Source organism: Podarcis raffonei, chromosome 5 (assembly GCF_027172205.1).
Source record: "Podarcis raffonei isolate rPodRaf1 chromosome 5, rPodRaf1.pri, whole genome shotgun sequence".
Taxonomy (NCBI): domain Eukaryota; kingdom Metazoa; phylum Chordata; class Lepidosauria; order Squamata; family Lacertidae; genus Podarcis; species Podarcis raffonei.
Window position 1 is genome coordinate 78,834,032 of NC_070606.1, and position 16,858 is coordinate 78,850,889.

A 16,858-nucleotide genomic window follows, 5' to 3' on the forward strand; every position below is an offset into this window, starting at 1 on the left:
ATAATAAAATGGACCATGTTTGGATTTGCCAAATTTTGCCAACATGTGCACAGCCTGAAAATAGTGTTGTCTGTAAAGAGAGTGTTTAGTTAACTAAAGGTTGTAGTTAACTGGAGATCATCTCATCGTGGCGTTTCTATAGTGAGATTCCCACACACCGCAAAATTTGAATGTACAAATGTACACCTTATGCAGAAGTAGATCCTTGGTCCACCTGGTCCAAAACTGCCCTGTTTTGACTGGCAGGCTCTCTCCAAGGTCTTGGGAAGTGGTTTCTCCTAGCCCTCCTACCCGAGAGAGGAGATGTGGGGGGTTGTCACTGGGGCAGCCCAAATGTGCTCTGCCGCTCAGCCCACAAGCCCACCTCCATATTGTTTACATTGCAGCAGAGAGCAGGATTGAAAAGCCTCCTCAGCCCATCATATAAAGAAATATGGAAATCTGGATAGGACGTGTTGTCATATATAAAACTGCTTAATGTAGAATCACTACCCAAGTTACCTTAATGACAACCATGGCATTATTTTGAAGTTTAAAAGTATAATTGGATATTGAGCATAGGACTACTGTTGGGTGGATGGATGTTACCTTGCAGTATTACAGTGGTACCTCTAGTTACAAACTTAATCCGTTCTGGAGGTCCGTTCTTAACCTGAAACCGTTCTTAACTAGAGGTGTGCTTTCGCTAATGGGGCCTCTTGCTGCCGCCGCGCCGCCAGCACATGAATTCTGTTCTCATCCTGGGGCAAAGTTCTCAACCCGAGGTAACTCTTCCAGGTTAGCAGAGTTTGTAACCTGAAGCATTTGTAACCTGAGGCGTTTGTAACTCAAGGTACCACTGTAATTTTATTTCATAAAATATATATACTGCTTGGTTGCAAGCAACAAAACCCCAGGGTGGTTTACAAAAAAATCCAAGCAAAATGCACAACAGTATTTTAAAACTTGGTAATGATTCCTTGTCCAAAGCTCCTGCATAACTTTGTCTTACATTTCTGCTAAAATTCTTACAGACATAAAGCATTGGTTGTAGATTATTCCAGGGGTGGGCGATCTGTACTCCTTCAGGTGTTTTTGGAGTCCAGCTCTCATTGTGGAGTTTTGCCACAACATTTGGGATCTACTTCCGCTGGACATCTGGAGGGTCGTAGACTTCCCTTCCCTGGACAATGCAAATTGCTGCAAAATGCTTTTTTTTTTTAAAAAGGAGGGGGTCCCGGGGAGTAAGCTAAGGCCACTTCCAAGCTGCTGCTGTTTTGCAAGAGCGATTCAAGAGCCTAATGGCAATTACAGTGGATTTGTGCAATTAAAGTGGATTTGGTCTTCTAGCGCTACAAACCCATTTATCAAAAAACAAACAAAAGAAACCTGACTTTTTGAAATCAGGAAAGTGGTGAGAACCATTGCTTACTCATAACCCTCCCTGCAAACAAATCAGAGCAAATGCTCAGCAAACAGGTCATCTGGAAGTGACCCCGGAATCGCATGCAAGCTGCTTGCAAGGTGCAAGTGTGTGTAAGCAAATACACACTTTTCGGCGGCTGACGTCACTTGGCTATGAAACGTCAGATCCAGGCAGTCACGAAAAAGCAACCAGGGCACTTTTAAAGTATAGAGAAAAGATTAGCAACCTATAGAAAGCGGGGCTGAGTCCAACCCTCCCACAGTTCTTTTTCTCTGTTCCCATGGTTTGTATTGACTTGCATAACTGCTAATCCAAATAAAAAGGTCTGCACAATATTTTCCTTGTCATCAGAGCATTTTATGTAACCTTTGATTTATACCTGCGCTCAAGAAATGGTACTGTTGTTTTATTGCACAGTTATAACTTTCCGTCACTTTTTAGATCTAAAGTATCGGTCATTTATCTTTACTATTTTACCGAATATGGCTGTTGATGACTTAGTTTAATTGTTTTAATTAGTTAACTCGATACTGTTATTATTTTTTCATAGAACCATATGCCTCAGACATTCCAAAAAAGAGGGGGGGAGGGATCTCCATATTTCATCGACACTGATTCCATTTATCAATACCAAACACTAAAGGTGAGAAAATATTATGATTTTGGGTTTTCTTTCTGCTTTGTGAGGGTTTTCTTGCCAATTAGAATGTTAGTTGCTCATACTGACGGGTTTAATGTGCATTCATATCGTGACAAAGAGCCAGCATTTCTAGCTATGATGATTGATTTGTCTTAGAACAGTTCACTGCAAAGCCAACATTAAGGGGGTGGGGGGGTCACCTTTGATATAATGCTCAGAGTTGCCCAGGATCTGAAAATTCAATCCATATGAAAATTGCTTAGAAAGTTCAACATGCAAAAATTTCAGAAGAAGGAATAGAATGACGAGATCGGTTTAAAGGACAGAGTCTGGAGAGTCCGAGTCAGCCTTAGCAGATGCCAACATGGTTGAACAGCAGAGTAAAAAACAACAACAGTACAATGCCAACCGAGAGGAGGAAATTAGACAGCACCTTGAAACACAAATGCAGAATACGGGGAAAAATAATGACAGAATCTGGGAAGCAAAGTCCTTAAAGGCCAAGCCCTGAACATTTATTTAAAATCTATCAGTGGGAGAAAGGAGGTATGGCCTTTAGGTAGCAAAAGCACTGAAAATGGACAGAAGGCAAAGTCTTAGATTCAGCGAGAGGCTGGTTTAAATTCCACCCCCCCTCCACTTGCTGCATTAACAGGGCTGTTGAGAGGGAAGCTGGCTTTCTGTTGGCAAAGTCCCTGTTTTAGCAAGGGGGTGATGTTTTAACACCAGTCTCCCTGCATCTGCGTTTGACTGCAAAGCTTCAGCGGCATTCAGTCGGGACTCCGCGCCCTGGCGTGAAAGCAGCAAGAGGGCAGTCGGGGCCTCAGAGCCAGTCGCAGCTTCTGCGACATGTTGGCTGCTGCTTTTCACTTACGAGAGTTGTTGGAGCAGAACGATTTCTATCTCAACAGAGGTGAATGGAGGGGAGGCAGCAAAAACAAAGGCTTCTCCCGGAAATCTTGAGGATTGGAGGTGGGCAGGAGGGGAGCTCCAGGTGTCCTGTGCTGGCTGACTGGGTGTTAACCGCTGCCTCACATGCCCTGGGCAGGGATGAGGGCAAGTCACCTCTCCTTTGGTGCCACAGAGAGCACCTGGACCTGTTTTTGCAACGGCTTTGTCCCCAGTAGGTGCCCAGATGGCTGGTATACCTCCCTCCTTTTTAGCTACAGCGTTGTATTTTATTTAGCAAGCCAGTTGTTTTTATTTATATCCCAACCTTTTCCTCCAAGGAGCTCAAGGTGGCAAACATGGTTCTCTGCCCACTACCTCATTTCTTGCCCACAACAACCCTCTGAAGCAGGTTAGGCTGAGAGACAACGTCTGGCCCAAGGTCACCCAGTCAGCTTCATGGCCAACTAGGGATTTGAACCCTGGTCTCCCGGGTCCTAGTCCGGCAGTCTAACCGCTACACCACACTGGCTCCCAAAGCAAGTGATAGAACTGTTTGTATGATGACCGCAAAGGGATGCATGGCAGCCCCCCAGCTTGGTTTCTGGGTCTTTCCATTAGGAGAATGACCGATGGCAAAGTGCCAGGGGGTTGCAATGCATCCCTTCGTGGTCATCTTATGCTGTGTGTTTGTCCCTCTGCAGACATGCCTAAATTCAGGGTCCTACACACTGTGGGTTAAACCACAGAGTCTAGGACTTGGCAATCAGAAGGTCGGCGGTTCGAATCCCCGCGACAGGGTGAGCTCCCGTTGCTCGGTCCCTGCTCCTGCCAACATAGCAGTTCGAAAGCACGTCAAAGTGCAAGTAGATAAATAGGTGCCGCTCCGGCGGGAAGGTAAACGGCGTTTCCATGTGCTGCCAGAAGCGGCTTAGTCATGCTGGCCACATGACCCAGAAGCTGTACGCCAGCTCCCTCGGCCAGTAAAGCGAGATGAGCGCCGCAACCCCAGAGTTGTCCACGACTGGACCTAATGGTCAGGGGTCCCTTTACTTTTACCTTTACCATACTTGGGGAGCACAAGCAGGTGAGCAGAGGAGGCTATTGCTGCATATGGGTGCTCTGCAGCCCACAGGGTGGCTAGAGAGAGCCCCGTTCTCCCTCCTTGCCTTCTCCATGCAAATAGGAACCGCGGTCCTCCTCCCTGCACCTCCCTTCTGCCTAATCACTTTCCCTCTGACCTCCGGTCCTCACTGCCACCCAGAGGGAAAGGGAATATAGGATCCTGTTTTATACAAAGTCAGAGACCATTAGTTCCCCTAGCTCGTCTACACTGACTGGCAGCAGCTCTCCCAGATTTCATCCTTTCCCATGCTGCAGATTGAACCTGGGACCTGGGACCACTGAGCTACAGCCGGCTGCGGTGGCTGCTGCTCTTTGCCTTTGCCAGAGAAGGAGAGAGGAGTGGGTGGGCAAGAGGCACAGAAGCAAAGTCAGGGAGCCCACCAGACGGGCGGCAATGCCAGCCTTGATAATGAGGCGCAAGGCAGGGCAGGGCACCGGGCTGAGGCGTGATTTTCCTTGCCGTCGGCAGGTCTGGGTGAGTGGCAAAAGCGACGTGGAGCAGGGGCAGCGATGCGTCTCCTAACATCTTAAGTCATGTGCCGAGACAGTTTGTGCCATATATATATAGCCCGAGGAATGCATCAATTATTTATGTGGTACATCCTTCTCTCCTCGTTCCAAAACCTTAGCATTTCCTTCGGAAGGTCGCTTGCCTCTACGGTCAGAGCTGTTGTCCGTGTGTAAAGGTTACATGTTAGGAACTCGTGAATCCCCCCCTCCTCCTTTCAGTTTCATTTTTAAAGCAAGCCTCATGTTTTCAAGGTTGCAAAATAAGAAAGTTGGTTTATTTCCAGCTTGTTTGCTTCATTTATGAATTGCAACATCCCAAAGCGATTTGACAGTGAAAACCCTTTCCTTACTTTTCTCATCTGTGGGTGGCTGCAAGTTTAAGTACAAGGGCGCAGAAGAAATGCAGGAGGTCCACCATGTACAGCTTGGTATCTGACTCACGACTGAAAATAATATGCAAATCATGTTGGCTGCATGCAATTAAAATCTGCTTAATTTACATTTTGCTCCTGATGTATTTCCAGCGAGGCTCTCGGTGCCACAGCAGTTTGATTTTATTACTGTGCAGATGTAGGAGAGATTTCATAATCCAGACCCTGTTATCTGCAGCCTCTTATGGTGCACCCAGATACTCCTACAATCCAAACAGCACCCCTGGATCTCCCATTGTTTGTGCTTGACTTCATGCAGTAAATAATATTTTTATCTATTCAAGGGCTGCTTAGAAAGTACAGATGGGTGTACGATTGTTTTTCATAAGATACCTACGTTTCTTTTTGCCGTTCTGCCCTTTCTCCTTGACGATGCTGAAAAGTAATTATTGTTTTTGTCAAGGCTTTTCGTCCACCTCCCCTTTTCCACAAAAGGAATCAAATTATTTTTGGCGCTGCATTGGGGGATGTGGGTGCAGTTGTGTGAATGCATTGTCTATAAAGGAAGTTCCAGGAGAAAGAGGCATCAGTGCCTAGAAGCACATACAGCCCCACACCTCACTAGAAACTAGAAAAGAAATTCAGCAAGGCACGCCTTCCGTTCCAGGCTGCTTAGATGTCTCTGCAAAGTGTCTGTTTTCTATATTGCACTCTTGAGCTGCTTCTCTTGTTCGCTTTTTTGCCTTGCTTGCTGTCTCTGGAAGCATTTCCTGCCTCTTGGGTTTCTGACATTTGTAATAATCATGAAAGAGATACTCAGCCAATATGGAGTCTGGCTCTTTAACCCCACCTCCTTAGTCGGAGGAAAGCTGTAGGTTTTCAGGGACCAAACAAAGGGGTCGGGGTGCTATTATGAGAGATGAAGTAGTACCTACTTCCCTGTCCAGTGGCAGGCTCCACGTTTTGATTTCGGATTATTCCAGCAAAAAGGGAAACAAATAGAAGCGCTACAAGACCCGTTCCCTAAAAAAAACCCCATATCCATCCCCCACGAAGGTAAGAGGGTCATGTTAACTATCTAGCTGTGCCTTTTAAGTAGCTGGATTTTTAACAACAGCAGCTTATTATTTATATCTCGCCCATCTGACAACAACAATAACTTATTATTTAATTTTATAATGATTTTATAATGAATTGATTTTAGAATGCTGTATTATTTTACTGTTGTTAGCCGCTCTGAGCCCGGCTTCAGCTGGGGAGGGCGGGATATAAATAAAATTTTATTATTTCATTATTATTATTATATCTCGCCCATCTGGCTGGATTTCCCCAGCCACTCTGGGCAGCTCCCAACTGAATATTAAAAACACAATACAACATTAAACATTAAAAAACTTCCCTAAGCAGGGCTGCCTTCAGGTGTCTTTTAATAGCAAGTAGGCTTTAGTTGGGTCACCTGTAGTCTGCCTGACCCCTACTTGGGTCATTTCTCTAGGGTCCATGCATCTAACATTCTGCCATTCCCCACTTTGATTTAAGATAAAGAACTCATGATCACGGTGGACATAGAGAGAGTCCTCCTTTGAAAGCACTCCTACATGCAAACTTTCCTCCACATGGAAAGAAAGCCCCATCAATGAAAGTTTCTTCTAGACTTTGCGGTCATGTAAGCTTTCTACACGGATGCGGGTGGCGCTGTGGGTTAAATCACAGAGCCTAGGACTTGCCGATCAGAAGGTTGGCGGTTTGAGTCCACATGACGGGGTGAGCTCCCGCTCCTCTGTCCCAGCTTATGCCAACCTAGCAGTTTGAAAGCACGTCAAGTGCAAGTAGATAAATAGGTATCACTGCAGCGGGAAGGTAAACTGCGTTTCCATGCGCTTCTCAGGTTCGCCAGAAGCGGCTTAGTCATGCTGACCACATGAGCCGGAAGCTGTACGCCGGCTCCCTCGGCCAATAAAGCGAGATGAGCACCGCAACCCTAAAGAGTCGGCCACGACTGGACCTAATGGTCAGGGGTCCCTTTACCTTTAAGCTTTCTGCATGGGAGGAAATATTGAAGTTGAGGTGCCTTCAAATAAGTGCTCCAACCTTGTTTATTCAAGATGGTACAGAGTATTCCATGAGTTTCTTTCTTTAGCATTTATTTATGTATTAAGGACTTGGTTCCTGCTCATTTGAGTTAGCTCTGGGTTACTCTCAGCTTTCTAAGGTGGCAGCCGATGAATCTGAGATCGGCTGCAGTGTAAACTGAGAAGGGCCACACCTTTGCGCCCTAAAGTCCAGCAGCACTGAAGATAGCTTTAGAAAGTTGAAAAGGTCATGTTCTCAACCTGAATCACGTAGGCCGCGATGCGTTCCAACATGACTCATTGTGGAATGGGTGGGGCTGTTCTTTCCTACTATAATAAAATCCATGGGCTCTAACAGTTTTTCACCTCCTGCAAAACAACTCAAAGAGTATAGCCTTACTACAAGGAGCAGCTGCAATAGCAATGCTGTTTATAGTCTTCGTACTAAGCTAAAATGCCACATAGTAGCACATGGAGCACTGATTGTTTGCATGCATTGAGGGCAAAGCTACATGAAACACATGCAAGAATTTAAAGTGCATATCCTTTAACTATCAGTTGGGCAGATGGCAAACAGTCCTGGGGCCATCACATGAAGAGGAAAAGATACGATGTGGACATCCACTGCCCTGGTCCTCCCACTTAATTTCTGAAACTGGGATTAGCCCCAGGAAGCAAGCACCCATTGGTTGGTTTATTTTCTGAGCCTTGTAGCATCTTGAATAATAATAATAATAATGATAATAATAATAATTTATTTTTATACCCCGCCCATCTGGCTGGGCGCCTCCCAACAGGATATTAAAATACAATAGTCTATTAAACATTAAAAGCTTCCCTAAACAGGGTGAACGCCCCTCGCATGCTTTGGACCCAATACTTCTTCCCCCCAGCTAAGATTTAAAGAATTAAAAAGCATGCACATTAAATGTTGATGATGGCGCATGTGGTTTGACCCTGAATTGATTTTTATAGGATCTTGGTAGATAATAAGGCAGATCGAACAGATGAGTTCAAAGTTCAGGTGCACATGGAGATGAAGCTTTGGGAAAGAAAGCCAATCAATAAGGGCCACATATTCTCATATTAAAATATTTCTGCCACAGACACTTAAAGCTTGTCAGCACATCAGGAACAGTTTACCCAGTGGAATAGAGACACAGCGCCAGCTTCCCAGCAGCCATTTCACTGCCACTGAACTGGGAGGGAAGAGGTGGCAATGAGCTCTGAAAAGACCTAGCTTGCAAACATTTTGATTCAAATAGGCACCAGCTACTTAATTTACAAGGCCAGGGTGTATTTACATCACCACCCCACTCCCCCCCAACCCCCCCCCAACAACAAATTTTTTAAATCTCCCAGTTTTGCTATGCACCCTTAGAGGAAATCTTCCTTTGTTTACGTGAGTTATCACAATTGTCCATTTTTCTACTTCCTGTACTTTAGAGAGCCCTAGACCAATGGTCTTCATCTGATGGGTCGGGACCCACTACCGGGTCGCAGACTGATCTAAGATGGGTCGCAACAGCAGCACTACCACAATACAAATATATGGTAACAATTAAAAAAAAAAAAGTGTCCCCAAATGTATGTTTCGGTTACAGGTGTGTCCCAGATCTGGGAACAGAAGTCACTATTACCCTAGGGGTTTGTGTGCAGTTTGTTATCCTGGGATAGTGTTCAAGATTGGGCTGACTATCCTGCAGGATGAATGTCTCCATTTCACCAGGTCTTTAGACGACAGGAATTTGCAGCCTGCAAGTTTAGCGACTGCCCCCTTATCCTAACTCTCATACTGTGATGACTCCTAGGTCTGCTGCTTTGTTTACTATGGATCCAATGGGGGGGGGATGTCTTATAAGGCTGCAGTCCTATACACACCTGGGAATAAGACCCATTGAACTCTATGGAGATTACTTCTGAGCATGCATGTATAGTAGAGTTAGGGAACTGCAGGCCTAGGGGCTAAATGTGACCCTCCAAGCTTCTCTCTGGTCCTTGGGACTCTTCCCAGGTCAGTTGCACCACTGGCTGGCCCTGCCTTGTACCCCCAACCCCTTGAATGTTTCCCCCCGACCAGAATGTGTCCTTGGAACTTGTTCTTGCTTCTCTGAATGGAGGGTACAAAGGGATGTGTTGAAGCTACCCTACTGTCCAAAGGTAAACTTTCCATTGATTGCTCGACCCACTTACGCCTCCATCCCATCCAACGCCCAGAAGGTTGCCCAGAAGGGAATGAAGCCCCCAGACTGAAAAGGGTCCCCCACCCCTGAGCTATAGCATTGCACTGACTGCTACCATAGACCACTGCCGGACTGAGTTGGGGAATTCTCCTTCAGTGCCCAACTCGCAGGTGTGTGCTTCCAACCTGAGAATCCTGGGCAAAGAATATTGGGAATGGTGGCTTAAGTAAAGAAGCATAAAACATGTACACTGCTCTGGACCCAGGAAGAGAGTGTTTAGGCATTGTGTCTCCTCCACCAGCATTTCTCTTTTAGAAAGGGAGGACTTTCTGGTTGTGCTACAACCAAGGCATCAATTTTTAAAATAAAATAAAATATCCTTTATACTGGAGCAGCCTCCATGCAAAATGAAGCAAGATGACATTGCATTATCACCAGGGAGTCAAGGACATGAATTTTAACTAGCGATTTGGCCACTAAGCACACAGTGACTCAGCAGACATTGGAACCGGAATGAATGAGTTCCTATTTCTTCTCTGCGTTTCTTGCAGCACGCTAACTTTCTTGATCGTGCCCTATCCATCTGACTGTGTACCGTAGGGAAATGTTGTTTAAATTATTATTAAATATTCCTCAGTGCAGAGAAAGAGAAGTGATGTCAATATGGGCAGTAAGTGTTTTCTTTCATATGCTGCATTACTGGAAATGCTGGCTTTTCAGTTTATGCAAACAACTTGAATTCCCCTTTTTGTTCACACAGACACACCATCAAACTGAGTTCATTTTTAGGGTCTAATTTTTTACAGTGCTGTGCTGTGCTAGTGCAAGTCTTTCTTTCTTGGATGTGCTGGTATGGGCAGCCACACTTTGGAAAACCTAAGATCCTGGTGCTACAGCCCATGGAACAAGCACCAGTGCTTCCCAGTTCCTAACTGGGAAGATTTGCAAGAGCTTTGGCTGAAAATAGAGAAGGCGTGTTTTGACAGCTCATCTGGTTCCTGGTTTTGCAAGGTGTTTGCATCCCTTCAGCTGTTGGCCCAGGCTAGTCAGGCTGTTGATATGCTGTCCTGGGCCATTGGAAACTTCCATTTTTACCTGCAAGTCCTGCTTGCACTTTTTTATTTGATTACTAAACCTCAAACGCTTCCAAATCTCACTTTGCCTTTTAGTCCATTGAAGCTTCACTGACAGCCAGAGATGGAGGGCTGGGGAGAGTCGCTGTAACTGTCAAGGAATGCTTCTTTGTTTATTCTTGAGCAGTGGCTTTTGGTGGATGCTAAGGATGTAGCCAAGTCTAGGAGCATGTTTCTTTTTCCTCCTCCTCCTCTAAGGCTTATTCAGCGGACTACACATTATGGTTGGGCTTGGGTAGCCAACAGTATTTTCTACATGTGTCCCTCCCATTACTTCCTGTGCCTTTCGTCTGCACTGCAGGGAGGGTGGTAGGTACACAGGCAGGTACACATGGGAGGACAGAGGCCAAATCACAGACAGTGGCGCCCACTTGGTCCATTAATAGGAAGCCAGGGAGTGTGGCAGAAATAGCGACAGCAGCAGAGGCTGGTTTAGGTAGCCTAGATTGCTGGCTTACAATAGAGGAAAAACCAGTAGGGTTTCTTTTTCCCACTCCCTTTAAGAGCAAAATACTGCAACTTAAAGTATTTTGGGTGCTGCTTCCCAAATTTAAATTTGTGGACGTCCTATCGATAGCAGTAACCATAGCTGTTGATTCTTGAATGTATTGGCTGTGACCCAGTGAGCTAGCAGTTTAGCTGATCAGCCTATTCCTTGCCCTTAAAGGCACCTCTTAAAATTTCCCAGTGGTGATTGCAGTTCCTCCTGCGCTCCCTGGATGTGGCGATGTGAACAGGGCTCGTATAACATTCCACTGATGGGAGTAGGAAAAATCTGAGGCAGCGAGGCTGTTGTATTTCGTAGGGAAAATAATGTTTAACATTAAGAAGACAAGCTGGATCAGGGGGCGGGGGGGGGGGGTTGTCACAGAACAGCAGCTTTGTTCGCATTCCATGTCTTCATTTATCCCAGGAAGAGAAAACCTGCAACCTTACAAATAGTGTTGTGCTAGAAGCTGCCATCAACCCTAGCCATTGGCTCTGCTGGCAGGGACTGATGGGTGTTGAGCTGGCCTACCCATTCCTGACTTAGCCTTTGATCACACCATTGCTTTGTCATCCTTCGCATTAAGCTCCTTCCTCTATACCTGTCCCACGTACTTCTCTTAAGCCTCAGTCTGATTATTATCAAGCACTAGAAAACGATGCACTTTTGATGGATGGGAATAGTTCCTTTTCAGCCCTAAACTGTGGGCAGTATCGATTGCCTAAGGAGAAGATGGCATATTCAGGAAGGAACTACTTGAGAGCATGATGTTAAGGGGCCACAGCAAAGGATGAAGCACATGCATGTAGAAGGTCTCAGATTCAATTTGCAGCATCTCCAATTAATAAGTAGCAGAGCTGGGAAAGATCTCACTCCCTCTCTGCCTTTGAGAGCTATTGCCAGTCAGAATAGACAGTAATGGCCCAGACCAGTAGTGGAAACGTCTAGCCTGTGGACCTAACACACATGGCTCTACTTGGCCCCACAAAGCCATTTTCTTATTTTTTAAATAAATGCCCACATGTCCCACTCCTGTCATATATTTGATATCTCTATATGAAACTGCTGTATTTGGAGTGTGGTGCCTTCAAGATGCAGTTGACATGTGAATCAGGAGGGAGTGTTCAGGTGCTGGACCAGTATCTGGAGAGAGTGACGGGCTGGATGGAGGCCAACAAACTCAGTCTGAATTCTGCTAAAATGGAGGTCCTGTGGTTAGGCACTTCCTGGGTCCAGGAGTTGAGGAAACAGCCTGTTTTGAATGGTATAGCATTTTCCCTAAAGGAGCGAGCGTGTTGCACGTGAATACTCGTTTTTAAGCTGTTCCCTGGAGGAGAGGAGGGATTGTGCCCTGATCTTGTTTGTCAGCTATACACGCCCCCCCGCAATGTAACCCATATCCTGAGATACGGTTGTCCCACACTGCCAGCATTTAGGCATCAACTTAAAATGTTAGCTGCTCGTTTTAACAGATAAGGTTTTTGTTGCCTGCCCTTTTGGCGCTGAAAAGGCTATTGTTCCATTGATAATTTTTTAATTACTTTTATGATAATTGTGTTTAAATATCATTGCTTTGGGTTCCAGCAGGAGGAAGAGGGGTGCATTAGTAGAGTAATAAATAAATTACAGTATGGGACAAGGCCTTGTCTGCACTGCAACTTTCTTCGCAGTTTTTTTTTTTTGTCCTAGGGATCATAGTGGGGGTAGGAACCCCTTTAAAAAGCAGGGGTGGGCAGGCTGTGATGTGATATGTTGCCACTGTGAGTATTCCTGTACCACTCACGTTGTATGCCATTGTTCCCATTACCACCAGAACTCCACTGGGAAGCGGCTCTTGTGTGCCACAGGCGGGTGCCATTAAGTGGTGAGCAACAAGAGTTTTAAGTGGTGAGCAGTGCTCATTCCATTCCCGGCCTCTTCCCGATTTTTACCAAAGTCATGGCTAAAAACAGTGGCTTAAAAGACCAGACCCAATTCCAGCACCTCCGGTCAGTGCAGTGCAAATTTCTCCAATGCAGCATCTGTGTCATGGTTGGTGGCACTCAGTGAGTTGTGACTATCCTGCACTCGCCTCCCATCACTTCAGCTCACTGGAGGCTGCAGGTCTATTGGCCATGGACTGGGTTGTCCTTTGTCTACCACCCAAAATAGCCGAAGAGCCAGCCAGAATGGGGGCGGAGTCTCTGTAGGGGAAGGGGAGATTCAGCAAAAATAACCTCCACATACTTCCATGAGTGGGATCAACACTGGATCGAAAGCTTTCCATGAGCAGAAGCAGCCTTTCTCTTCATAGAGGTGACTGCTGGGTCCAATCCAATGTGTGCAAGTCCCTCTGAATATAATGATAAAGAGCGCAGGCTCACTTTCTCAAATATGGCTTTGTATGTATAGTGTTATTGATGTGATGCTCTGACTAATATTTACTTCTTTTTTCTCCTCTTCCCCCCCCCCCCACTCCAGCCAATGTTTTCAGTTGCACCAAGCTTAGCCACCAATGCTTCAACAGCCTTTAACCCCTACTTGGGGCCTGTCTCTCCTGGTTTGGTCCCAGCAGAGATCCTGCCGTCAGGGCCAATGCTGGTTGCGGGGAATCCTGGCATGCCAGTTCCTGCTGCTGCTGCAGCAGCCGCACAAAAGCTAATGAGGACAGACAGACTGGAGGTAGGAAACGACACGTTACGATTTCCCTTTGCAAAGCTTCCGACCACCCAGATCGGCATTGTTTAGTCTTGCAGTGGTAACACCCCATAAACGCCTTGCACGAGAAAGGCGTCGCTCTGTGACCCTGGGGAACATCCTTTGCAAAGACGGTGATGTAATAATGTAGCCCTGTGTCTGCATAACTTGGGCAATTGCAAATGATATTATGAGCCTGTTTTGCAGCCTGCTGCTATTCTGTTTCGCTGGTGGGTTTGGGGAAGTATTTCTGCAGGAGAAGGCACCAACTACCCCTCCTTAATCTTTGGCAATTGACAAAATAAGCAATGCTTTTTCAAAAAATGATTATCCAGAATTGAAAATCTAGCACTTTTGGAGAGAGGGGTTGTTACCAAGCTCTCCAAATGTTTTAGGGTGCAAATCGCTTTATACGCCTTCCCTCACACATTTTCACCAAGTCACTGTTGTTGACCCTCAGTACCCCATCTGTAAAATGGGAATATTTGTCAGGAGTTCGTGGCTGACAAGGGTGGAATATAATCCCTCCCTAAGCCCCATACACTGCAGTCTAGAGCACTCTAGAGGAAGTAAAACTTTCTGAGCATCAATAGTATTACCATCATACCAGGATGGCAGCATATTTTCCACAGACTTTCTTATTTCCATTCTATGCCTGTTGCCAGAATCTTGTATGAGGTCTCATATTTTTTATTTATCAGGTTTTGCTACATCCCTAACAAATGTTCTTCTGCTATAGCAGATACTCTCCTTTGCCCTCAACAATTCCTTATCTGAGGGAGTCTGACAGGAGTTTTCAGCATCTTCTGACATCCGTGGCGATGTGGGCCCTCAGCCAGCCTTGTGCTGCAGCTTGGTACTGCGCTAAAAAACTGAGTTACAAATGAAGCCTTCTTCATGCTAGTCTAGGCACTATCTGAATTGTCCTTAAATGGATGCAGGCATAATGCTTAATCATGGTTAGTGCTAACCATGGTCTGTTGGCTTAATTTATCCCAGTGAAATCATCCTTTGCATAGCAAACAAAATCATAATGCAGCAAAAAAAATCACAGTTTAGCTTTCTGAGTTATAAACCCTCCCCCATGGTGGATATTATTCACTGTCATATTGCAAACAGGGTTTGCAAACTGGCTTAAACCATGGTTTTGTTGGTGGAGGTGAAAGGTTACACTCCTCCCTAGGCAGTAGAAATCACGGTTTTTCAAAACCACTTCAAACCATGGTTTCAGATCCTGGTTTGTAGCTGCAGAAGCAGTCGACATCCACATTTTATGTAGCCCGAGATTGTTGCTGAAGTGCCCCATTCTTCCATCTCACATCAGAGTTCCCATTTGTTTCTCCTTTTCCTCCTGGCTTCTAAAAGTTGATTCTTACCTAGCAAGAAAAATTGTACAACGTACATTTTAAAAAAAAGCCAGAGGGAGAAAACTGATTTTGCTAAAGTTGCTTGCATGAAGGAACTTTCAATTTCTCAAAAATTCCCATAAGGAAAATCTCTAAAGTAGCACCTTATTACTTGTGAATTGTGAGGAGAAATTGGCTAGTTGCATGGGGACGTCTGGGTCTTTATCTGTAATCTGTGCTATTTCAGCTATAAAGTCTCCCTGTGCTCTGGGGTAAGATCATTACCTTCTGCTTGCTGCCAAAAGTGGGTAGAAAAGGAGGCTCTCAGAATCACTTTTTAACATACATAAAAAATAATAACACTGTGGATGTAGGGAACAGCCTTATCCCCTGTCAGACTCTTTGCCTGTCTAGCCTAGTATGGTCTGTTCTGGATCGCAGCAATTGTCCTCTGTCTCAGGTGGAGGTCTTTTAGATGGTGATGTCAGAGATTGTTCTGCACTCAAGGCATGTGCTCGCATCACTGAACTCCCCTGTGAAATTTTGCACAGCCTTTTTAGACTATTTGGAGCCTGGGCGTGGGGCGGAATCCAGGAAAATCCAGGAAAAAAAGTCCTGCTTTGCATGGCATATATGGGTTTTAAAACACACAGAAAGGGACAATAAATAAATAAATACCACTGGTCTGGAAGGAGGTAACGGAGGATGGAGTCGGTACCACCTTCTCTGATGCCCTAAGATGCTTCTTAACACCACAACTTTAATAGGCTGCTGTTTTACCTTGCAAGTAAAATCCATCAACAGTCTTTCCACTCACGAAAAAGTGGTAAATGCCATTCTTGTAAGGTGGCGTAGATTCAGACATTCAGTTTTGAACCAGGTCAGTCTAGTTAATTTCCATTTGTGCATATATCTCTCCCCTTCCCACACCAGCCCCTGTTATAAAAAATAATTAAATAATTGACTTGCTGGTGGCGAGCTGCGCTGATTGGGTACTGGGAGAGCTGAAAGTATGAGCCAGGCCTGTGGAGGGACAGGTGCATTGATCAGACTTTGGAGGAAAGAGCTGAAACCAAAGAGAAACGGCTAGGGGTGGTTTTCTTTTCTTTTTCCGAGGCCAATTAGGCGATTTTCGATCTGCTGCTGTTTGTTTTGCCGGAGTTCAGAGAGCCTTTTTTCTCTCCAGAGCGGGGCTCCTGTTCTGCTGTGTGTTAAGTGGCGAAGTGGGACTCTGCTGGCTCCGCTGTCATTTTTGTAGCTCCCAAAGACAAAACTGCTGTCAGCCAACCAGCTAAGTGAGGGTTTTTTTGTCCTTCTAGGGCAAAACGTCTTTGCAGCATCTTTGGAAGTTTGCTGCCGCTGTTTTTAGCCAGCCTTTCAAAACCGTTGTTTTGGTTATGAATCAGCGCTGTCTGTTCAACAGTCATAAAACTCTTTCCCCACTATAAATAGGCAGCAGCTCTTATTTTTGGATCCGATTGCCCCCTCAGCGCCCCCACCCCTTCCCAGACACATTAACGCTGGGCACTCTTTGCCCAGTCCACCTTCACAACAGCCCTGTGAGTTATCTCATTATTGTTCCCATTTCACAGGAGTGAACTGAGTCACGGAATCAGAGTCTACAGACCTGTTCTGTTGTTCATAACCTGTGGGGAGCATATGTGCAAAGGAGCTTCCCTGGCTGCTCCCACTCTCTAGATACTGACACACGTGCCGTCCACACACTCGGAAGTCAGGTGATATAAAAGCTTTGCTGAAGCTAAGTAGGTCAGGGCCTGGATAGGAAGCCACCTGAGAGCTCCACATATACCACCTTGAGATTCGTGCAGGCAAAGCAGGGTATGCATTAAATAAAAAGCAGCATTGGTAAATCCCTTCTGTAGCAGTCGAGTGTGACTACCTTGGAAGCATTTCAGGTATAATTATCCTGCTGAATCACGATGTCTATAGAATTTAGGTGACTCAGACCTGCCTCCTTCCCTACAGACTCTTGCAGGTATTAAGATCAGCAGAGGGGCTCCT

The 16,858-nt window shown here is 45.6% G+C and overlaps 1 protein-coding gene across 16 annotated transcripts in view; it reads left to right on the plus strand.

Annotated features, from left to right (window-relative positions):
- Positions 1-16,858, plus strand: part of MBNL1 (muscleblind like splicing regulator 1) — a 179,194-nt gene that overhangs the window by 135,730 nt on the left and 26,606 nt on the right. For 11 of the 16 annotated variants that reach the window (XM_053390304.1, XM_053390305.1, XM_053390310.1 and 8 more), the window contains 3 exons: positions 1,956-2,048; positions 8,458-8,565; positions 13,275-13,475. In XM_053390304.1, coding sequence (XP_053246279.1) covers positions 1,956-2,048; positions 8,458-8,565; positions 13,275-13,475 — 402 coding nt within the window. The remainder of the gene's footprint in view (positions 1-1,955; positions 2,049-8,457; positions 8,566-13,274; positions 13,476-16,858) is intronic. The other 5 variants (XM_053390306.1, XM_053390308.1, XM_053390309.1 and 2 more) reach the window with 2 other exon arrangements.